This window comes from Schistocerca gregaria, chromosome 4 (assembly GCF_023897955.1).
Source record: "Schistocerca gregaria isolate iqSchGreg1 chromosome 4, iqSchGreg1.2, whole genome shotgun sequence".
NCBI classification, from domain to species: Eukaryota; Metazoa; Arthropoda; class Insecta; order Orthoptera; family Acrididae; genus Schistocerca; species Schistocerca gregaria.
In genome coordinates this window covers 412,373,470-412,399,309 of record NC_064923.1, presented here as the reverse complement: position 1 = coordinate 412,399,309, position 25,840 = coordinate 412,373,470, and the positions used below count along the sequence as shown (strand labels likewise).

At 45.2% G+C, this 25,840-nt stretch overlaps 1 protein-coding gene across 1 annotated transcript in view; it reads right to left on the bottom strand.

Annotated features, from left to right (window-relative positions):
- Positions 1-25,840, bottom strand: part of LOC126267754 (neuropilin-2-like) — a 215,524-nt gene that overhangs the window by 132,096 nt on the left and 57,588 nt on the right. The window contains exon 2 of the mRNA XM_049973058.1: positions 14,665-14,832. Within this exon, the coding sequence (XP_049829015.1) occupies positions 14,665-14,832 (168 nt within the window). The remainder of the gene's footprint in view (positions 1-14,664; positions 14,833-25,840) is intronic.

Genomic DNA, 25,840 nt, shown 5'->3' with positions numbered 1-25,840 from the left:
CGATTACTGGCTGAATAAATTGCATGAATTTGCGAGCTATCAGTTGCGCTGTCTCAAGACTAACACATAGTTTCTAACTGTCGTACTTGTGTTGTTGTGTTAAACTTTTAGCGTGGCATGATGCCACTCACTAAGTAGGTTAAAACATTTCAAATTTTTAAATTCGGCCAGTAACTACGCGAAATATTGAAAATCGAATTTTTGTTGCCTCTATGCTGATTGGTACCGTGTTCCGGAGTAGCTTTCAAGTAATGTAGGTGAATCTGGTCCCAAGTGAGCCCCACGTGGTACCAGAATCCGTCATGTCCTTCGAGATCTCCACTCTGGAAGGTTATAGCGACGCGTACGGCGAAGGGTAGTTGGTGCGTCAGAACATCTCACCAACTTCTATTCCACTCGTAGGTGGAAGGAGGCAGTATGACTGCCAGTACCCCTCTGTACAAGTACGAATTTCTTTAATTACCATGCCAGTCACTACGGGAAAAGTTTTTTGGGGGAAATAAACTGAATTGGACACGACATATATGGTCCCGGCGGAGGTTCGAGTCCTCCCTCCGGTATGGGTGTGTGTGTCTGTCATTCGGATAATTGAGGTAAAATAGTGTGTAAGCTTAGGGACTGATGACATTAGCTGTTCAATCCCATAAGATTTCACACACATATGAACGTCTTTGAACACGACATATACTCGCAGGAGAACATACTACTTTCTCCATAACATCGTCGGGAGAATAAATCAAGATTCCTTCTCCCGTCGAGCGGATTGACACATTACCTTACTGGTCACAGCTCGTTTTCTACGTATCTGTAAAAAATAAATAGACAGATGGATGATACACTAGGACTACTCGCCATTAAAATTGCTACACCAAGAAGAAATGCACATGACAAACGGGTATTCATAGGACAAATATATTATACTAGAACTGACATGTGATTACATTTTCACGCAATTTGGGTACATAGTTCCTGAGAAATCAGTACCCAGAACAACAACCTCTGACCGTAATAACGGCCTTGATACGCCTGGGCATTGACTCAAACAGAGCTTGGATAGTGTGTACAGGTACAGCTGCCCATGCAGCTTCAACACGATACCACAGTTCATCAAGAGTACTGACAGACGTATTGTGACGAGCCAGTTACCTCGGCCACGTTTTCAATTGGTGAGAGATCTGGAGAATGTGCTGCCCAGGACAGCAGTCGAACATTTTCTGTATCCAGAAAGGCGCGTAGAGGACCTGCAACATGCGGTCGTGCAGTATCCTACTGAAATGTAGGGTTTCGCAGGGATCGAATGAAGGGTAGAGCCACGAGTCGTCACACATCTGAAATGTAACGTCCACTGTTCAAAGTGCCGTCAATACGAACAAGAGGTGACCGAGACGTGTAACCAATGGCACCCGATACCATCACGCCGGGTGATACGCTAGTATGGCGATGACGAATACACGCTTCCAATGTGCGTTCACCGCGATGTCGCCAAACACGGATGCGACCATCATGATGCTGTAAACAGAACCTGGATTCATCCGAAAAAATGAGGTTTTGCCATTCGTGCACCCATGTTCGTCGTTGAGTACACCATCGCAGGCGCTCTTCTCTGTGATGCAGCGTCAAGGGTAAACGCAGCCACGGTCTCCGAGCTGATAGTTCATGCCGCTGCAAACGTCGTCGAACTGTTCGTGCAGATGGTTGTTGTCTTGCAAACGTCCCCATCTGTTGACTCAGGGATCGAGACGTGGCTGCCCGATCCGTTACAGCCATGCGGATAAGATGCCTGTCATCTCGACTGGTAGTGATACGAGGCCGTTGGGATCCAGCACGGCTTTCCGTAGAACCCTCCTGAACCCTCCGATTCCATATTCTGCTAACAGTCATTGGATCTCGACCAACGCGAGCAGCAATGTCGCGATACGATAAACCGCAATCGCGATAGGCTACAATCCGACCTTTATGAAAGTCGGAAACGTGATGGTACGCATTTCTCCTCCTTACACAAGGCATCACAACAACGTTTCACCAGGCAACGCCGGTCAACCGTTGTTTGTGTATGAGAAATCGGTTGGAAACTTTCCTCATGTGAAGACGTTGTAGGTGTCGCCACCGGCGCCAACCTTGTGTGGATGCTCTGGAAAGCTAATAATTTGCGTTTCACAGCATATTCTTCCTGTCGGTTAAATTTCGCGTCTGTAGCACATCTTCGTAGTGTAGCAATTTTAATGGCCAGTAGTGTAGTATGTTTCTTGTCACGTAGTGTAATGTGGGCTCTTGGAATTCTGAGAGTGAATCTCTGCGCGTTGCACACGATTTTCTTGTATTATCTGCCACTAATTTTTCTAAATGATTTCTGTGACGCTCTTGTTCTAAGAAAACCTGTAACGAATCATCCAGATATTCTGTAACCTGTCCGTGTTCCGTTAATCATACGTGCCGTAGACTTGCGAACATTAGGCTTACTGAAGACTCAATCAGCGATCACCGTCGTGGACGAGTCACTCTTTCTTAGCGTCCTTCTACTGAATCTGATTAAGGCGGTCTCTCAACCACATTTTTGTAGCTGATCCTGCTCCTATCGCACAGAAGGGGTACCCTTTGATATCTGACGGTGAGAATTCTTTGGTAATGGTCTGGTCTCATAATATCGGACGTTATCACCTATTTGTACGAATTAATTTACTTTTCGTTCAGATTTTTTTACTGCTGTTAACCACATCTGGTGGACCAATTGTAATTTGTGCCGGATCGGGACTCCAACCAAAATTTCCCGCTTTACGCAAGCGTTCCCCTTAATTGCCTCGGCCATCCCAGCATGCTTCCCTTCCGACACCAATTCCCAAGGTGTTGCTCACTGCTGACGTAGTGACACGTACCTATTCACCCCTTACTCCCAATTCCTGATTCCCGTAAGAGATCGGGCAAGGTGTACAACACTGGAAGAAAGGATCGTTGGTCGGGTCGTCATTTTATCGATATGTATAACGGAAGCGTGCTAGCATGGCGGAGGTGGTTAAGGCGACCGCTCGCGTAAAGCGGAAAATCGATTCCTGGTCTGGCACAAATTTTCGCATGTTACCATTGATATATTTCAATGGCCAAATGCAGCTAACGTCATAAAAAGTTTGAACGATGCTTAAACCAAAACATTATGACCACTGCCCTTTGCGACGTTGGATGTTGCATGGTGGCGTGGCGGGCACACGACGTGATAACAAAAGTGTGGAAGCGGAGGAGACATGATGATATGGGATGCAAATGGGTAAATCCATTGACATAAGCCACTTTGACAAAGGACAGATTATTATTACGCAGATCCTGACCACATACGGAAAGAGTTGGAAGGTCGGAAACCACCATTACACACTTAATGGATGGACGTCCACGACTGTTCACAGAATGGATCGGAGGTATGATAGATGGTGATCTGTTGCATATCTACCAAAAGAGCACAATGCTGGCTCACGCACAAGTGCTTTGGAGCACACTGTTCATCGAACGTTGTTGAACATGGAGCTCCATAGCAGACTACACCTACGTGTTCACATGTTGACCCAACGACATATTCAATTACGACTGTAGTCGGAACGGGACCACTGGGATTCGACCGTCGATGAATTCCGAACAACATTTTTGCTACACTAGGTCGTCGGTCGTCTCCACTTACGCCGTCATCGAGGTGAACGTCGTCTAGAGACGAGCAGCGTGCCACGACGCAGGCTGTTGGCAGCAACATTATGCTGTGGGAGACATTCTCTTGCTCCTGCATGGAATCTGTAACAGTAATCGAAGACACGCTGACAGCTGTGAATCACCTGCATTCCTTCAAGTTTGCTGTCTCCCCCGACAGTGGTTTGAGGAGCGTCACAGAGAACGCACGTTGATGTCTCGGTGACCAAATGTAAATCCTATAGGACCCATCTTGGTCGCAATCGGGCCCTCGGGCATCGTCACCTCGTACGCAAACCAACGGTCTCTTATTTACACGAATTACATGATCTGTGCATAGCCATCTAATGCCACATGCCTCCGCAAACCTACCAACATATTTCAGATCCCTGATACGCAGAATCAGTAGTGTATTTCGTTCTAAAGACGGACAAACAAGCTATTAAGTTGTGCATCTTCATATTTTCGGTGCGCAAATACTGATAAATTAAATTTCGGCCCTGCAGCCGCATAAATTTGACTTATTCTTCTAATATTTCGGCTGAATACCGTCCAGCCATCTTCAGAGTGAGCCGAGGTGACTGACGCTCCAGCACTTGCTCCGTCCTTTAAAAAAACCAGTGTATCAACAATCACAAAAGGTTCAAATGGCTCTGAGCACTATGGGACTCAACTGCTGTGGTTATCAGTCCCCTAGAACTTAGAACTAATGAAACCTAACTAACCTAAGGACATCACACACATCCATGCCCGAGGCAGGATTCGAACCTGCGACCGTAGCAGCAGCGTGGCTCTGGACTGGAGCGCCTAGAACCGCACGACCACCGCGGCCGGCCGTACTTTTAATCCAGTGGACCGCACCACTGCGCATGCTGCCACAGGTACACAAGGCGCCAGAGACGTTAATCGGCGGCAAAGACGAATGGCATGTGCATGGAAATAGATCTATGGCTGTGCAGTCGATCCACACGGTGATATCGATATATCACTGCGAGCTGCACCGTCGCGACATCTTTGTGATTTTATTACAGAAATTGCCGGATTCCAAGATTTGTCCAAGTTGAAGCCGCTGTCTCTATTAATTATATTCGTCGCCAAGCGAATTTCAGTTGCTTCCTTCACTACTGAGTCCCAGAAGGATGACGTCGAGGCTAAAATTTCGACGTTATCGTATACCATAGGGTGCCCAGTGTCAATACAGCGCTCGGCCACCGCAGATTTATTAGGTTGTAAGAGCCGGCTGTACCTGCGGTGCTCTGTGCATCTCTCCTGGATAGTACGTGAAGTCTGTCCGATGTATGAACGGCCGCACTCACAGGGGATCTTGTAAATCCCAGGCTTCCGAAGCACCAAATCATCCTTAACGGAATCCAGAAGTTCTGCTATCTTTGGTGGAGGGCGAAAAATCACTTTCACTTCATGCTTACTGAGGATCCGTTTTATTTTTAACGATAGGCCCCTGGCCCTGGCTCTGAGCACTATGGGACTTAGCTGCTGTGCTCATCAGTCCCCTAGAACTTAGAACTACTTAAACCTAACTAACCTAAGGACATCACACACAACCATACCAGAGGCAGGATTCGAACCTGCGACCGTAGAGGTCGCGCGGTTCCAGAGTGTAGTGCCTAGAACCGCTCGGCCACCACGGTCGGCTAACGAAAGGCTTCCCATGTATGGCAGAAAAGCTTTCCTTGTCTTCTTCTGGTTTTCTAATACCCACAGTTGGTTTCATTTTTAGCGCCTTACGTGTCTGCTGCTGTGAGTACCCGTTGATTTCAAAAAACTCTTCTCAGGTGTAAAAGCTCGTCCTCCAGACTGCTCTCGTCAGCAATGACATGTGCTCTGTGTACTATTCTGAGCACACTCATCGTCTGTGAAGGATGGTGGGAGCTATTTGCGCGTAAATATAAATCCGTATGGGTCGGTTTTCCATAAACCGAATGTCCCAAGGTGCCATTATCTTTACGGCGTACCAGCTCATCCAAAAATGGATGGCATTCATTTTTTCGATTTCCATCGTGAACTGAATTTGTCTGTGGATGGAGTTCAGATGATCTAAAAATCCTTATCTAAAAATCCTTTTAACTTGTCTTCACCATGGGGCCACACTACAAATGTGTCATCAACATACTTCCGAAACACTGTGGCCTTCAAACTTGCAGAATCCAGCGCCTTCTCCTCGAAGTCCTCCATAACAAAGTTGGCCACCAAAGGCGACAGAGGATTACCCATGACGACCCCGTAGTCTGTTCATGAAATTCGTTATTGAATAAAAATACGTCGAGGTGAAACATCTTCAAACAAAGTTGAAATCTCTTTATCGAAACTTTCCCCAACAGTGTTTGGCACAATCATAGGTTGGAGAGCCGATGTTACTCACTATCGGACGCAGAGGAACACCATTCTTGTGGATCTTTGGAAGTCCACAAAGCCTTGGAGGCACCGCACCACTTCGTTTTTTATCTTTGCACAACTTCTGGTGGAAGGGGGGAGGCGTTCAGAAGCGAAGCAGTCTTTCTAACCACCTGGTTGGTGGGGTCTTTACTGATCTTCCGGTATGTGCTGTCTCTCAGCAAACTGTTCATTTTATGATGATAATCGTCACGAGACATTAAAATAGTGGCACTACCCTTATCAGCTGGAAGAACCACCGTCTCGGTATCCTGGCGAAGTTTAAGTAGTGCAGCCCTCTCGGCCACAGATATGTTACTCCTTTGTGGGCGAGCAGTTATGAAGGCCTCACTTCAACGGCGTGCCTAGTTTTCCGTAAGCTAGTTTACGACGTGGCAGTGTGTGAGTGTATCAAGACTTCCCGAAAGTGACATGGTGTGAACTTATGTACCGTCATCTACCCCACTTCTGGGTCTCGCGAGTGATGAAAGCGATATGGGTTTCACGTGATCGTTGTTCATGAACTGCATTTCTTTCTTTGATTCTTACAGAGAAACTGTTTGACCTTCAAGAAAGTCACTGTTCCTAAGGATACAACAGTTATTTAATATTACTGAAGTTTTGGAGTGAGTAGCAATTTGCACCCCGTTGAACACACGAAGTATAAGTAGCAATGTATTATGAAACGTCCCCTTAGAAAAATTATACATGACTGTGCTTAAACTGACACACAATATTTTTTTGCGCAACGCAATCTGACTTTCAATAATCCCTACAAGAGAATGGCCCTGACTAAATTAACCTATACGTTTCACAAATCACTTTACCTCACAAAAATCTTCATTACTCGAACTACTGCAATACAGTGAGCGCCACTACTGCCAGCTAAATAAAAGATTCAAACTACTGAAGGCACTAGCTACTGATAGGCATAGTTAGCAAAAGAAAGATTTTGATTGAGAACAAACAATGTATTTACCTCCTTAATAGTGTTCAAAAGATAGTGTTCAAAAGTCATTATATATATATATACACTCCTGGAAATGGAAAAAAGAACACATTGACACCGGTGTGTCAGACCCACCATACTTGCTCCGGACACTGCGAGAGGGCTGTACAAGCAATGATCACACGCACGGCACAGCGGACACACCAGGAACCGCGGTGTTGGCCGTCGAATGGCGCTAGGTGCGCAGCATTTGTGCACCGCCACCGTCAGTGTCAGCCAGTTTGCCGTGGCATACGGAGCTCCATCGCAGTCTTTAACATTGGTAGCATGCCGCGACAGCGTGGACGTGAACCGTATGTGCAGTTGACGGACTTTGAGCGAGGGCGTATAGTGGGCAAGCGGGAGGCCGGGTGGACGTACCGCCGAATTGCTCAACACGTGGGGCGTGAGGTCTCCACAGTACATCGATGTTGTCGCCAGTGGTCGGCGGAAAATGCATGTGCCCGTCGACCTGGGACCGGACCGCAGCGACGCATGGATGCACGCCAAGACCGTAGGATCCTACGCAGTGCCGTAGGGGACCGCACCTCCACTTCCCAGCAAATTAGGGACACTGTTGCTCCTGGGGTATCGGCGAGGACCATTCGCAACCGTCTCCATGAAGCTGGGCTACGGTCCCGCACACCGTTAGGCCATCTTCCGCTCACGCCCCAACATCGTGCAGCCCGCCTCCAGTGGTGTCGCGACAGGCGTGAATGGAGGGACGAATGGAGACGCGTCGTCTTCAGCGATGAGAGCCGCTTCTGCCTTGGTGCCAATGATGGTCGTATGCGTGTTTGGCGCCGTGCAGGTGAGCGCCACAATCAGGACTGCATACGACCGAGGCACACAGGGCCAACACCCGGCATCATGGTGTGGGGAGCGATCTCCTACACTGGCCGTACACCTCTGGTGATCGTCGAGGGGACACTGAATAGTGCACGGTACATCCAAACCGTCATCGAACCCATAGTTCTACCATTCCTAGACCGGCAAGGGAACTTGCTGTTCCAACAGGACAATGCACGTCCGCATGTATCCCGTGCCACCCAACGTGCTCTAGAAGGTGTAAGTCAACTATCCTGGCCAGCAAGATCTCCGGATCTGTCCCCCATTGAGCATGTTTGGGAGTGGATGAAGCGTCGTCTCACGCGGTCTGCACGTCCAGCACGAACGCTGGTCCAACTGAGGCGCCAGGTGGAAATGGCATGGCAAGCCGTTCCACAGGACTACATCCAGCATCTCTACGATCGTCTCCATGGGAGAATAGCAGCCTGCATTGCTGCGATTGGTGGATATACACTGTACTAGTGCCGACATTGTGCATGTTCTGTTGCCTGTGTCTATGTGCCTGTGGTTCTGTCAGTGTGATCATGTGATATATCTGACCCCAGGAATGTGTCAATAAAGTTTCCCCTTCCTGGGACAATGAATTCACGGTGTTCTTATTTCAATTTCCAGGAGTATATATATATATATATATATATATATATATATATATATATATATATATATATATATATATATATCAGCCAACTGCCCAATACTACAATAGCGACTATTACAACAATGCAGACCAGCCACAGACTGCACACAGCACAGCCAGTGATTTCATACAGAGCGCTACGTGGCGTTACCAATATAAAAATCTAAACAGCCTACTTACAGTATTTGTGAGTGAAGGGACAATTGGAGCTTGCTTCCGATAATGTGGGACAACAGCACTTGTCAGTAATGCTCGGACTTTGTTAACGCACCTTAAGCAAATCATTTACATCACGCACATTCACTAGATCTGAAATGAATCCTATCTGTCGAAGTCAGTCTTTTTGAGCGTTAGAGTTACTATTACGCAGCTCTATCACAGCCGTTTTCTACATAATTCGTAACAAAAGTCGTGAATATATCTGACAAATATAGGATAAATGATAGAAATCATAACGCCCTACAGATTTATCCAGTCATTAAGATGCCATTAGTCTAGCACAGTCCTAGGTTATGAAATCAGGTTGCTGCGACGCCTGTTAGAACCACACAAAAGATCTGACGTACCTGGTTCCTACATTTCCCTGCACATCTGATTTTTGAAGAATGTAGACAAGCGATAATTGGAATGTGCCAGAGCTGGACTGAGGGGAAAACGCACGAGGAGTTCCAAGTCATCGGCAAGAAAACCTGCCGAGTCCATTTCAATGGTGCAGTCCCACTATTTGTCTTAATTTGATTCGGAAAGAATACAGAAAACTCGAAGCTGGATGGTCGGATAGGAATACGGTTCCCCTCCTCCCAAACGCGAATTCACTGCCTCAAATGCTGCGTCACCACACAATTTGGTTCCCAGTCAGCGACTGAGAAACACAAAGACATGGAACGCTTTGCTACATTTCAACTAATTCAAAGTCCATTGAGTAACTATAAGCTCTATATGACTGAAAAGTGTAAATTTGTTACCATCTCTAAACCCTACATGGATAAAACTGACAGTTGATTACAAAACTGTAGATAAATCTATTGTAAGGAGACCTCCCCATAACACGAATCCAAACACTGGAAACCGTTGTCGCAATGGTTCGTTTTTGCGAACCATTTCCTGATGATGTCTGCTGCTTAGTTTGGTAAGAAATTATTCACTGCATACCCTCAGAAGTCACAAAAGGTAGGAATTACATTCCTCAGTTTTCATCATGCTAATCAAGTGTGTTTCAGTCCAAATTCATGGTTCAGATTAGACCAGGTTATGAACACTGTTAAGTGCGAGTGAAACGAGCGCTTGTTTGCGTAATTTCAAATATAACTGCCCATGAGAACACTCTGAAATTTTTCGATAATGTTGCCGAACGAAATGTAACAATGCTGATAAAATTAAACCGTTCTGAGTAAAAGGTACGAAACGTTTCCAATATACTCGCTTTTTTAGAACTTGCACTCTATACTGTCGATGAGTGATATGACATGAAGTCTGCAGTATTGAGCAATAGTATCCATAAAACTCGTTTGTTACAAATGAGAAAATACTGATAGGAACGGGATCCCAATGTGAAGTGTTTTAATTTCATTACCTGGCGATGAAAATTATTCTCTGAAGCCAACATGCATTTCATGTAAGGACTACGAAGCTAAGATGAGAGAAATTATGGCTTGTTCGGAGACATTTTTTCCCCTCGCTCTATTTGCGAGCCGGCCGTTGTGGCCGAGTGGTTCTAGGCTCTTAAGTCCGGAGCCACGCTGCTGCTACGGTCGCAGGTTCGAATCCTTCCTTGGGGATGGAAGTGTGTGATGTCCTTAGGTTAGTTAGTTTTAAGTAGTTCTAAGTCAAGGGGACTGATGACCTCAGATGTTAAGTCCCACAGTGCTCAGAGCCATTTGAACCTTTTCTATTTGCGAGGGGAATATGAACGGGACAGTATTACAAGGTATCCTTTAAATATTTATCATACTGAGGTGACAAAAGTAAAGGGATACCTCCTAATATCGTGTCGGACCTTTTCCCCGGAGTAATGCAGCAGCTTAACGTGACATGGACTGAACAAGTCATTGGAAGTTCCCTGCAGAAATATCGAATCATGCTGCCTCTACAGCCATCCATAACTGCGAAAATGTTGCCAGTGCACGAACTGGCCTATCGTTAATGTCCCATAAATGTTCGATGGGGTTCATGTCGGGTGATGTGGGTGGAGAATCATTCGCTCGAATTGTCCACAGTGCTCATCAAGCTAATTGCGAGTAATGGTGGCCCGGTGACATGGCGCACCGTCATCCATAAAAATTCCGTCATTTTTGGGGAACACGAAGTCCATGAATAGTTGCAAATGCTCTCCAAGATTTCCAATCAATCATCGCTTCAGTGGGACCAGAGGACTCAGTCCATTCCGTGTAAACACAGCCCACACCATACTGGACCCACACTAGCTTGTACAGCTGATACTTCCCCTTTGTATGTAAAGAATGACAGTGCTGAAAAAACTCTTACGTTTTTTGATTTTCAAACAGCTGAGAAAAACTGAAAGTACTCAGACAGTTCTCTCTTTACTTATTCTGCAATCTGACTTTCAATAATCCCTAGAAAAGACTGGCCCTAATTAACAATACCTTTCATGAATCACTTAGTTCACAAAAATCTTCGTTACTCGACGTACTGTAAAAGATTTTAACTACTTAAGGCACTATCTACTGATAGGATGGTTAGCAAATGAAAGATTTTGATAGAGAACAATGTATTTACCTGAATAATTTTCAAAAGTCATTATATATCAGTTCATGACAACCAGTCTTACAAATTTCCTTTTTCTGACGGACACACACGTCCAGATCGTCCGCTCAGAGTAACCTCCGAAAACTGTGGCATCTCTCTCCCCAAACCACCACTGCTGGCGGCTCAAATCCAACCGCCCAACGCTACGGGCTGTTCACATCCAACCGCCCAACACAACTCAAGCGAATACTCCAACAGTGAGTCCAACCAGCCACAGACTTCAAACAGCGCAGTCAGCGATTTTCATACAGAGCACTACGTGGCGTTACCAACATAAAATCCTAAACAGCCTACTTTCACAGTGCCTTGTTGACAAGTTGGGTCCATGGCTTCGTGCGGTCTGCATCACAATCGGACCCTACCATCAGCTCTTGCGAACTGAAATCGGGACGCAATAGGCCAGGCCACGGTTTTCCGGTCGCGTAGGGCCCAACCGATACTGTCACAAGCTCAGGAGAGGCGCCGCAGGCGTTTTCACGCCGTAAGAAAAGGAACTCGCTTCGGTTGCCTGATGCCATAGCTCATTAACGCCATATTTCGTCGCACTGTCCTAACGAATACGACCCACTTTGATTTCTGCTGTTATTTCTGTAGCGTTGCTTGTCTGTTGACACTGACAACTGCACAAACGCCTCTGCTCTCGGTCGTTAACTAAAGGCCGTCGGCCACTGCGTTGTTGCCGGCCGTGTGGCCGAGCGGTTCTAGGCGCTTCAGTCTGGAACCACGCTACCACTACGGTTGCAGGTTCGAATCCTGCCTCGGGCATGGAAGTGTGTGATGTTCTTAGGTTAGTTAGGTTTAAGTAGTTCTACGTTCGAGGGGACTGATGACCTCAGAAATTAAGTCCCGTAGTGCTCAGAGCCATTTGAACCATTTTCACTGAGTTGTCCGTGGTAAGAGATAAGGCCTGAAATGTGGTATTCTCGGTACACTCTTGACACTTTGGATCTCGGAATATTGAATTACCTAGCGATTTCCGAAGTGGAATGTCCCATGGTTCAAATTGTTCACATGGCTCTGAGCTCTATGGGACTTAACTTCTGAGGTCATCAGTCCCCTAGAACTTAGAACTACTTAAACCTAAGTAACCTAAGGTCATCACACACATCCATGCCCGAGGCAGGATTCGAGCCTGCGACCGTAGCAGTCGCGCGGTCCCGGACTGCAGCGCCTAGAACTGCTCGGACACCGCGGCCGGCAATGTCCCGTGCTTGTAATTCCAACCATCATTCCGCGTTTAAAGTCTGCTAATTGCAGTCGAGTGGCCATAATCACGTCTGATAGCTTTTCGCACGAACCGGTTGAGCTCATGTGACAGCTCCACCAATGCACTGCGCTTTTATACCTTGTGTACGCGATACTCTGCCATCACCGAATGTCCATGTCTCTATCCCACGACTTTTGTCACCTCATTCTACGTATCTACATCTACATCTACATACATACTGCGCAATCCACCATACGGTGCGTGGCGGAGGGTGCCTCGTACCACAACTAGCATCTTCTCTCCCTGTTCCACCCCCAAACAGAACGAGGGGAAAATGACTGCCTATATGCCTCTGTACCAGCCCTAATCGCTCTTATCTGATCTTTGTGGTCTTTCCGCGAACTATAAGTTGGCGGCAGTAAAATTTTACTGCAGTCAGCCTCAAATGCTGGTTCTCTAAATTTCCTCAGTAGCGATTCACGAAAAGAACGCCTCCTTTCGTCCAGAGACTCCCACCCGAGTTTCTGAAACATTTCCGTAACACTCGCGTGATGATCAAACCTACCAGTAACAAAACTAGCAGCCCGCCTCTGAATTGCTTCTATGTCCTCCCTCAATCCGACCTGATAGGGATCCCAAACGCTCGAGCAGTACTCAAGAATATGTCGTATTAGTGTTTTTAAGCGGTATCCTTTACAGATGAACCACATCTTCCCAAAATTCTACCAATGAACCGAAGACGACTATCCACCTCCCCCACAACTGCCTTTACATGCCTATCCCACTTAATATCGCTCTGCAATGTTACGCCCAAATATTTAATCGACGTGACTGCGTCAAGCACTACACCATTGATGGAATATTAAAACATTACGGGATTCTTTTTTGTATTCATCTGCATTAATTTACATTTATCTATATTTAGAGTTAGTTGCCATTCTTTACACCAATCACAAATCCTGTGTAAGTCATCTTGTATCCTCCTACAGTCACTCAACGACGACACCTTCCCGTACACCACAGCATCATCAGCAAACAGCCGCACATTGCTATCCATCCTATCCAAAAGATCATTTATGTTGATAGAAAACAACAGCGGACCTCCCACACTTCCCTGGGGCACTCCAGGTGATACCGTCATCTCCAATGAACACTCACCATCGAGAACAACGTACTGGGTTCTATTACTTAAGAAGTCTTCGAGCCACCCACATATTTGGGAACCAATCCCATATCCTCGTACCTTAGTTAGGAGTGTGCAGTCGGGGACCGAGTCAAACGCTTTCCGGAAGCCAAGGAATATGGCATCCGTCTGATATCCTCCATCCATGGTTCGCAAGACATCATGTGAAAAAAGGGCGATTTGCGTTTCGCAGGAACGATGCTTTCTAAAGCCGTGCTGCTGCATGGACAGCAGCTTCTCTGTCTCAAGGAAATCCATTATATTCGAACTGAGAATATGTTCGAGAATTCTTCAACAAAGCGATGTTAAGGATATTGGTCTGTAATTTTGAGGATCCGTCCCTCTACCCTTCTTACATACAGGGGTCACCTGCGCTTTTTTCCACTCGATGGTACTTCACGTTGAGAAAGAGATTCGTGAAAAATGCAAGCTAAGTAAGGAGCCAATGCAGAAGAGTACTCTCTGTAAAACCGAATTGGAATCCCATCAGGACCTGGGGATTTATTTATTGTCAACCCATTCAGCTGCTTCACAACCCCAGGGATGTCTATCACTATGTCCTTCATACGGGAATCTGTACGAGACTCAAACGGCGGTATGTTTGTACGATTCTCCTGCGTGAAAGATTTCTCAAATGCTAAATTTAAAATTTCAGCTTTCGTTTTGCTGTCTTCCGTTGCCAGGCCAGACTGATCAGAGAGTGCCTGGACGGAAGCCTTCGACCCGCTTACCGATTTTACGTAAGACCAGAATTTCCTTGGGTTTTCAGCAAGCTCTTTTGCTAAGGTATGACGGTGGTAGTGGTTGAACGCTTCGTGCCTCGCTCTTTTTACAGCAGCACGAATCTCAACTAACGGAGATGTAGATTTACAAACACTGACAGTCCACTGGCGAATATGTAACATACTTTTGAGACTGAAAATGTTAAGACAGCGTTAACAAGCGAGTTGAAGATGGCAGCCAGCTGTGGGACTTACCATACAACTTGACCCCGCAGTAGGAGGTGGAGGGCCTGGCGATGTCGTAGCAGCAATCGAGGCCCGGCGGGTAGTCTGCTGGGTAGTTGGGAGAGTCCAGGAAGCCTTCTGGAGTCTCCAGCCGCGCGTAGCAACCCGTCCGCGTCTGCGTCACACTGGCTGCCGACACTGTGCAAACCAAACACGCGCACCGTTAATGCAACGAGCCTCAGAAACAACACTCTCTGTTAGATTAAGCTACTGTAGGGGTACATCCAGTCGAGACGGACGTGACTACTGAGGGCTTTTTTTTTTCTTTTAAGTGTCAAACTACAACTCCTAATGATGGTACTGTTACATCGGATGACTACGACCTACCCGATCAGTCATATTCCTCGTAAATGGTTAGTATAGCACCCTGAAGAAAAAACCAAATGATTCCATGTCTGGAGCATGTGTAGAATAATGTATCAACATTAAGAGCATAAGACGTCAGAGAAGTGCCAAACAGGTGCACTCGGCAATATCTTCTCTTTGTGTGCCCTCGTGGTGTGTTGCAGGACTGCTGTTACTATTCATAATATACATTTACGGGAAAAAATCGCAACATTGAAAAGTGGAAGTGCGTCATAAACGAAATTTGGTACGCTTGTTGTTACATCTGAAAGCTTTCGTGCCAAGAGTAGCTCTAGTAGCGCTTTAAATACGCGCTGTAACGGTTTGCGTTGGTTACCTTTTGGATTGGACGTGGTGAGCTGATGTTAGTCAAGGATGCCTTCAAGGCTACTAAGATGCCATTATCAGCACTTCATTGAGTTTGAACTAAGTCTTGTAGTAAGGCTACGAAAAGATGGATGTTCTTTCTGCGAGATTCCAAAAAAATGGCTCTGAGCACTATAGGACTTAACATTTGAGGCCATCAGTTCCCTAGAACGTAGAACTACTTAAACCTAACTAACCTAAGGACATCACACACATCCATTCCCGAGGCAGGATTCGAAGCTGCGACCGTAGCAGTCGCGCCGTTCCGGACTGAAGCGCCTAGAACTGCTTGGTCACCGCGCCCGGCTGCGAGATTCCAGAAAGACTTGGCAAGAATATAGCCACTGTACATGAGTACTGGCGACGGTGATCGCCAAGGACGTACGGCAGGAAGAAGACGGTGGTCCAGACGGCCACGTGGCACTACCGAGAGGGAAGACCATCATGTTCGAACTGCATGAGCAGCAGCAATTTGAGCTGCAGTTGGCACCACAGTTACACAACGATCTGTTACTAATGGGTTTCTTCAAGGACAGCACATAGACAGACGCCCTGCAGCGTGCGTTCCACTGACACCAAACCACCGCCATTGGCGACTTCAGTGCTGTCACGCGAGAGCTAATTGGATGGCAGAGTGGACGTCTGTTGCATTTTCTGATGAAAGGCGTTTGTGTCTCTGTGCCTGTGATGGCCATGTGTACATCAGGAGAAGGCCAGTGGAGGGCGTGCAGACAACCTGTCTCCGTGCTAGACACACTGGAGGTACACCTTTAGTTTTGGTTCATATGGTTCAAGTGGCTCTGGGCACTATGGGACTTAACTGCTGAGGTCATCAGACCCCTATAACTTAGAACTACTTAAACCTAACTAACCTAAGGACATCACACACATCCATGCCTGAGGCAGGATTCGAACCTGCGACCGTAGCGGTCTCGCGGTTCCAGACTGTAGCGCCTTTAGTTTTGGTTTGGGATGCTATTTCGTATGACAGCAGGAACTCTCTCGTGGTTATTCCCCACCCTGACTGCAAATTTCTTCTACAATCTGGTGATTCGACCTGTTGTGCTGCCATTCATGAACAGCATACCAAGGAGTGTTTCCCAACGGGACAACGCTCGTCCACATACCACTGTTGTAGCCGAACATGCTCTACAGCGTATAGACATATTGCCTTAGTCTGCTTAGTTACTAAATCTGTCTCCAGTCCAATATGTACGGGATACCATCGGCCAACATCAGCGTCATCCAAAACTAGCATTAAACATCCCTGTATTGACCGACCAAGTGCAACAGGCAAGGAACTCCGTCCCAAAATCTGGTATCCGGCACCTGTACAGCACAATGCATGCACGTTTGCATGCTTTCTTTCAACATTCTGGTGTTTATACCAGTTATTAATGTGCCAGCAGCATTTCACGTTTGGAATGACTTATATCCCGCTTACTTTAACCTGTGATTGTACGATCTTAATCAGTTAAATAAGTTACCTAGACAAATGTATTCCCGAAATTGCATTACTCCGTTTTGAAACCTGCACCACGCAAGTAACCAGCAGGCCTCAGTGGCTCGCCATCACAGTTTTCTTTATCTTAAATAGCTTTGTGACTAATGCCCTTTTGGCATATTTATTTTTTATAAATAACATATAAATACTGTCAGTTTTTTTGATGATTCCGTACTTATACAGTATCATACGTTTTTAGTCATTATTCTGTGACCATGTTATAGAATATAGATCATTCTTTGTTTTAAATTCTGAAGGAGACACTCCTAGCAGTGTTGAAACCAGATTAATTTGTTAAAAATATAGCGACCGGGGGTTGTTTCTCTTTCAATTGTAACTATTCACGCTCTCTGAACGTGCAGAAATGTACAAAATTTTACTCTATATTAATTATTTTTTGGTGTTGCTACTTCTTCCCGTCGATATATATGTAAATTACCTAGTGAATAACTTCGAAATAATCATGCAGGTTTTCGCAAGGCTAGAAAACTGTAGCAAAATGAAAGATCTACAGAGCTGCGACATTTGATGCAGGGATTGGCATTTCACCCTCATGTTAATCGAAGGTACGATGACAGCTGTGGACTACGTCAAGTGTACTGCTGACGACTCTCGTCGCTTCGTGCTTCTCGTCTCCCACGTCAGAATCGAACTATAGTGGCTTTAGCAGCATGGTGCCGAACTCACACTAAACGTGTTTGCCAACAAATTCGGCTGATCAGCGCTCAATGGGACATCACGGACGCTATCGGTCACCAGATCCAAAAAATGGCTCTAAGCACTACGGGACTTAACATTTGACGTCATCAGTTCCCTAGACTTAGAACTGCTTAAACCTAACTAACCTGCCCGAGGCAGGACTCGAACCAGCGACCGTAGCAGCAGCACGGTTCCGGACTGATGAGGCTAGAACCGCTCGGCCCACAGCGGCCGGCGCCACCAGAGTCGCCTCAGAGTCTACCGGCCCTTAACTGACCGGAACTACGTGGCGTGGGCATAGACAGCTGGTACCACATACTTCCACAAACATACCACAGACTTACAGAATGCTTGCTATACACAATCTCCACTGTGTTGCGTTTCTAATGTGGACCAATACGCTGTTAAGTAGGCGGTCGTAGTGTTTTGGCTCATCATTGAAGAACTCTACCAGTCATGGTTATCTGAACTTCTGAGATTCTAAAATCCGATACTGAATGTGCAAGAACCTCTTAGAGGTTGGGCATAATCTAGCGTAGCACCAATCTATAAAAACAAAAATCGATACAGGAAGGGCTTGGATAATTACAGAGGAATTACCCTACCGAACACTGGCAGCAAAATGTTCACTACTATAATCAAAGTTAAACTTCAGTGATTTTATGAAAACATTTTGACGCGCAAGTGTCCGAAGTGGCGTCAGATCGAAAGACTTGCACCCGGCGAACACTACCCGGCTGGAGGCCTAGTCGCACGACATTTACATTTATTTATGAAAACATTTTGAGGGGAGAAGAAAATAGTTTCAGAAAGAAGTTTTCGTGCTTTGATTTTTAATTTATAATTAAACTCTCGGTGGAGAAATACGGAGAATTTAACGTGGAAACATATGTTGCCTTTTAAGACTATGAGAAATGATCTTGGGAGGTAATCTGACACAAGCCGCTGAAAATACTAGTGCAAGATCGCATACCGCAAAATAACATTCTAAATATTTACATATTTGCAATATACACATGAAAACACTAATGATAGTAAGAACTAAAGACAAATTATAAATATGAAAACAGTAACATCATAGAGGATAGACAAGAATACGGACTGTCTCCCCCCTGTTAGCATACACAGGGCGGTCAGAAACAGCCTGAAAAGCTTGTAAGGGTGGTGCAGACAAATAACTTTTAAGAAAAAAACGTATGTCTCGCCGTTTCTGAGTTATTTAGCACTGAGGTTAGCCACTCAGGCCGTTGCGCGCTGTCAGAGATGATGTCAGCAAAGATGTGCTTCGTTTGGTTTCCTAAAATAGAACAAGAAAGCGAACAAAAACTGGACATGGGACAGTAGTAAGGATCGGACCCGAGCCTAAAGCTGAGCAGTCTCGTGCGCCAGAGTCTACGCTGGGTGAACAACTGACAGTAATTGTGTCTGGCGGGCAGCTCGAATTTCCGCGCCCAAAGGCCTGAATGGCTAACTGCAATGCTTATTAACTCTGAAACTGCGCAACGTGTCGAATTTTTTCCCTAATAGTTATTTGTCAGCACAACCTACTCTGCAACTCCCTTACAAGCTTTTCAGACTCTTTCTGACCACCCTGTACATGAATGCAATATGCTACAAGAAGGTGAACGCAACATACACTACGTGACCAAAAGTATCAGAACCCCAACACATACGTTTTCCATATCAGGTGCATTGTGCTCCCACCTACTGCCAGGTACTCCATATCAGCGATGTCAGTAGTCATTAGACATCGTGAGAGAACAGAATGGAACACTCCGCAGAACTCATGGACTTCGAACGTGGTCAGGAGATTGGGTGTCACTTGTGTCATACGTCTTCACGCGCCTGAACATCCCTGGGTCCAGTGTTTCCGATGTGATAGTGAAGTGGAAACGTGAAGGAACACGTATAGCACAAAAGCGTACAGGCCGACCTCGTCTGTTGACTGGCCGAGTTCTCCCACTGTTGAAGAGGATCTTAATGTGTGATAGGTAGACATCTACCTAGATCATCACACAGGAATTCCAAACCGCATCGGGATACACTGCAAGTACTATGACAGTTAGGCGGGAGGTGAGAAAACTTGTATTTCATGGTCGAGCGGTTGCTCACAAGCCACACATCACGCCGGTAAATGCCAAATGACGCCTCGCTTGGAGTATGGAGCGTAAACATTGGACGATTGAATTGTGGAAATACGTTGCGTGGAGTGACGAATGACGGTACACAGTCTGGCGATCCGATGGCAGGATGTGGGTATGGTGAATATCCGGTGAACGTCATCTGCCAGCGTGTGTAGTGGCACAGTAAAATTAAGAGGCGTTGGTGTTTACTGTGTGGTCGCGTTTTTCATGGAGGGGCTATCACCCCTTGTTGTTTTGCGTGACATTATCACAGCACAGGCTTACACTGATGTTTTAAGCACCTTCTTGCTTGCCACTGTTGATGAGCAATGCGGGGATGGAGACTGCATCTTTCAACACGATCGAGTACCTGTTCATATCGCACGGCCTGTGGCGGAGTGGTTACACGACAGTAACACCCCTATAATTAACTTGTCTTCACAGAATCCTGACCTGAATCCTGTAGAAAACCTTTGTGATGTTTTGTGACGCCGACTTCGTGGCAGGCCTCACCGACCGACATCGATACCTCTCCTCAGTGGAACACTCCGTGAAGAATGGGCTGCCATTCCTCAAGTAACCTTCCAGCACCTCACTGAACGTATGTCTGGGAGAGTGGAAGCTGTCATCAAGGCTAAGAGTGGCCCAACACCAGACTGAATTACAGCATTATTGATGGAGAGTGCCACCAACTTTTAAGTCATTTTCAGCCAGGTGTCCAGACACTTTTGATCATATTGTGTGGCTACAGCCCTATCAATCGATATTATATCTAGCAGCAGTGAATTTTGCAGGCTAGTTATCCGTAAAGGAAATTGCAAGAGAAGTTTCACAGACATATATCCGTAACACTCACAATATTTTAGATAAATGCTCCATAAAAATATCAGCTGGCAATACAGAAATAACCGTCTTCTGTGCCGAAAAACTCCACGTCGAACAAGCTCGATACAAGGCATTGCAGAACGACGGTTTTAAAAATTTGGGAGATGATAAAGGATGAAACTCTGATAATTTTGGAACTGTAACCTATAGCCGGAAACGTGAAATAAAAGTTTCTACAGCACTATGCACTTTCTACTCATTCGGTAGCCTACATCAAGCACTAGAATACTCTAATTGGAAAACGTATATTGACGGTAGTATACAATCAAGTAGTGCAAATAGAATCTATGGCTTCACTATTGCAAAGTAAATGTTCATTATGACGACCATCAATTTCGTTACTTAATGGCCGACAACGAACCATAATTAGTCTGTTTCTCCGCAGGATCATGCGTTCCTCCCCTGACGGTATCAAACGCTGTAAAGATGCTCTTAGTAAGCTCAGGTGTTGTTCCTACTGGTGTTGAGTACACAAGGGACTTTACATAAACCTAGAGGAAAACGTCAAGAGGGGTGAGATAAGGGAGCGCACAGGCCAATGGGCTGGGCATCTCATTGCAATACAATAATTACTCTCTTTCTGAAAGATAGAACCACCATTTGACTGTACAACAGATTTTATGTCACGATCTAGATTTCGGCCTTAGGCCATTATCAAGTGTTACAACTTCAATAACAAAAAGCTGGACAGACTACTTAAGGAATTCTATATATACTAGGTACTTTACATAGTCCGTAGCACACAAAATGAAAGACCTAATAACTCAAGACAACGGTGCCCCTGTTTCATTCGATATATCAAATATGTACATGAATATTCTCATAACAGAAACTACTGACATAATACAGCAAAACTTGATCAAGCATAAAAGTTGTCGCTAGCTAAAATCACTGAAATAATAGAACTTTAAGAGTTAATAACAGCTAACAACTACTTTGCCTTTGAAGGTGAAATTTATACCCAAGAAGAAGGACTAGCTATGGGCTGTTGTTTAGCAGGAGCTCTTGCTGTCATTTTTATAAATAGCTTGGAACCAAAACATTTTAAAGAATAGAAATAGTTAGTTAGCAAACTCTGCTATTACAACAGATATTTAGATGACTAAGTTCTCATATCTGATGGCACTGTAAATGAAATAAACACACTGCACAACGCATGGTGCAGGGAATGGCAATTCAGTCTCAATGTAGACAAGTGTAATGTGCTGTGAATACATAGAAAGATAGATCCCTTATCATTTAGCTACAATATAGCAGGTCATCAACTGGAAGCAGTTAACTCCATAAATTATTTGGGAGTACGCATTAGGAGTGATTTAAAATGGAATGATCATATAAAGTTGATCGTCGGTAAAGCAGATGCCAGACTGAGATTCATTGGAAGAATCCTAAGGAAATGCAATACGAAAACAAAGGAAGTAGGTTACAGTACGCTTGTTCACCCACTGCTTGAATACTGCTCAGCAGTGTGGGATCCGTACCAGATAGGGTTGATAGAAGAGATAGAGAGGATCCAACGGAGAGCAGCGCGCTTCGTTACAGGATCATTTAGTGATCGCGAAAGCGTTACGGAGATGATAGATAAACTACAGTGGAAGACTCTGCAGGAGAGACGCTCAGTAGCTCGGCACGGGCTTTTGTTAAAGTTTCGAGAACATACCTTCACCGAAGAGTCAAGCAGTATATTACTCCCTCCTACGTATATCTCGCGAAGAGACCATGAGGATAAAATCAGAGAGATTAGAGCACACACAAAAGCATACCGACAATCCTTCTTTCCCCGAACAATACGAGACTGGAATAGAAGGGAGAACCGATAGAGGTACTCAGGGTACCCTCCGCCACACACCGTCAGGTGGCTTGCGGAGTATGGATGTAGATGTAGATCTAAATAGCCTCCACCCTAAAATTCAATTTATAAAAGAGACTGAAGAACAGAAACAACAAACTTCCTAGAGTTGAAAATTACTAATAACAACAGCAACAAACTTACCTTCAGAATCTACATGAAATCAAAAATCACGGATTGCATAATTGACAATCATTTCAGCTATCCAGTGACTCACAAAAAAGTTTATTTTAGTGCTATGGTACATCGGCTAGTGAACCTCCCTTTGTAGAACAGCGATGTTGAGAAAGATCTGCAGATGCTACGACACACTGAAGTCACAAATCGATATGAGTCATATACAGTTACCAAATTTTTGATAGGAAAGCTAGGACTATTAATGATCATAATATGATGGAAATCGTTTTACACAAAGAAGACAGATTAATAAAGAACAAGTTCATTTATGTCGGGATACACTCAGCCTCATGATGCCAATTGAGCAGCTACTCGACCGAATAGTAGTGGCTCCGGTCAAAGAAAACCACCATAACGACTGGGAGAGCGGTGTGCTGACCAGACGCCCCTCCTATCCGCATCCTCAATTGAGGATGACACGGCGGTCGGATGGTCCCGATGGGCCACTTGTGGCCTGAAGACGGAGTATCTTCATTTCTCTCCCTTACACTGGTGGTATCTCAGATAAAATTGCTACAATATTTGACAAAACTACTGTACAGGTAAGTTTCCACACAAACAAGAACTTGGGTAACATCCTTAAGCATGCTGCACACAAAACTAATTCATTGAGTAAATCAAGCATATATAAGACTGTTTGTGATACTTGTGATTGTTGCCGGACGATGTGGCCGAGCGGTTCTAGGCGCTACAGTCTGGAACCGCGCGACCGCTACGGTCGCAGGTTCGAATCCTGTCTCGGGCATGGATGTGTGTGATATCCTTAGGTTAGTTACGTTTAAGTAGTTCTAAGTTCTAGGGGACTGATGACCTCAGAGGTGAAGTTCCATAGAGCTTAGAGCCATTTGAACCATTTGTATTGTTGATACACTGGCCAGATGGGATGTGCCTTTAAAGACAGGTACAAGGAACATATTATGAGAACAGAAAGCAACTCTTCAACATTTTTCAAGACCTCAGAGACACTAATCACCAACTAAAAGAAATAAATCAAGATTTAAAAATTCTACACATAGTACCAAAAAGTAAGGAAGTGGATATATTGGAAGAAACAGAAATATACAGTGAAGTAATAAGAGCCTCCTAAACTTAGCGAATGTCATACTATAAGAGGCTTATTGTCTTTCTGCATACTTGTGTAAATGGTATAGCAGTATAGGTGTACATGTGGGTAGCATTGTGAATTTATATTACAACGATGTGTGACCATTTAACCAATTATTTAAACATTGTTGTAATTCATAACAATGTATAACTTGGCATCCTCTACGCAGTTCAAAGATAATGTACCCAGCTTGTATAATACGGAGTCCCACTAACAGTACCCAAGACATATCACAGATCGCGTGTTGCAAACTGGGATGCCTTTATGATGATTTTTGACTATCGTTTCACTTATGTCAATGGCTGCTTAGGGACAGTGCAGAAAAGTCTAAAACCTTTGATTTGGTCACGTATTTTATTCCACAACCATATCAAGTAAGTCATGTAATTACCAATAAATTAACATATTACACAAATGTATTCGCATTTACTTCTGACAAAATTGGTTTATATAATCGAAGATACATATTTTGACTGTTATTCGGTTCTGCTCAAGTCTAATGATTTATAATACTTAAGCAAGAGAACAAATCATGTAGCCCAAGCATAGATTTAACTGTTTGCCCTGCTATTCTTCTAATACTTGTACTTTTATTGTGCTTCAATATGCACCAGTTGTAACACTTTATAATGCCATAAGGCCGAAATGTACATTATCAAGCAAAACTTGTTGAACATTCAAACGGTGGTTATATCTTTAAGAAAGTTTTAAATGACTGTAGCTCCATACAAAAGTAAAATCATTAACATTTACTCTCTTTCAGATGTTGTCTGTGAGATATGCCTTGGCCCGACGATCAAAGTGAGTAGGAGCACCATAGTTCAGAAAGTACAAACTAGCGCGCTGTTGCAAGGAAACGTCCTCCAGAACTTCCGGCAAGGCAACCACAAAGTTCATATACCACGTATCACTCAAACGATCTGGTAAGATCCATTAAGTGATCTCCCACAATTCTGGCCCAAATGTTCATTGAGAATCTCGCCTGGTATCTCCTCGAACAGGTATTGCGTGTATTTTCAACAGCCCAATGGTGGCTGTCGAAACTTCATTTCACACTTCTGCCTGGAGGTTCCTCATATCAAAACGTTTCGAATTTCATCCTTTACAATGTCCCAATTTTTTGAAACGTCATCCAGTAAGAGCCTTTATAAATGACAAGATTTTATAAAGGTTGAAGTGATTTAAATATTTTGGTTTTTAACTACACTCCTGGAAATTGAAATAAGAACACCGTGAATTCATTGTCCCAGGAAGGGGAAACTTTATTGACACATTCCTGGGGTCAGATACATCACATGATCACTCTGACAGAACCACAGGCACATAGACACAGGCAACAGAGCATGCACAATGTCGGCACTAGTACAGTGTATATCCACCTTTCGCAGCAATGCACGCTGCTATTCTCCCATGGAGACGATCGTAGAGATGCTGGATGTAGTCCTGTGGAACGGCTTGCCATGCCATTTCCACCTGGCGCCTCAGTTGGACCAGCGTTCGTGCTGGACGTGCAGACCGCGTGAGACGACGCTTCATCCACTCCCAAACATGCTCAATGGGGGACAGATCCGGAGATCTTGCTGGCCAGGGTAGTTGACTTACACCTTCTAGAGCACGTTGGGTGGCACGGGATACATGCGGACGTGCATTGTCCTGTTGGAACAGCAAGTTCCCTTGCCGGTCTAGGAATGGTAGAACGATGGGTTCGATGACGGTTTGGATGTACCGTGCACTATTCAGTGTCCCCTCGACGATCACCAGAGGTGTACGGCCAGTGTAGGAGATCGCTCCCCACACCATGATGCCGGGTGTTGGCCCTGTGTGCCTCGGTCGTATGCAGTCCTGATTGTGGCGCTCACCTGCACGGCGCCAAACACGCATACGACCATCATTGGCACCAAGGCAGAAGCGACTCTCATCGCTGAAGACGACACGCCTCCATTCGTCCCTCCATTCACGCCTGTCGCGACACCACTGGAGGCGGGCTGCACGATGTTGGGGCGTGAGCGGAAGACGGCCTAACGGTGCGCGGGACCGTAGCCCAGCTTCATGGAGACGGTTGCGAATGGTCCTCGCCGATACCCCAGGAGCAA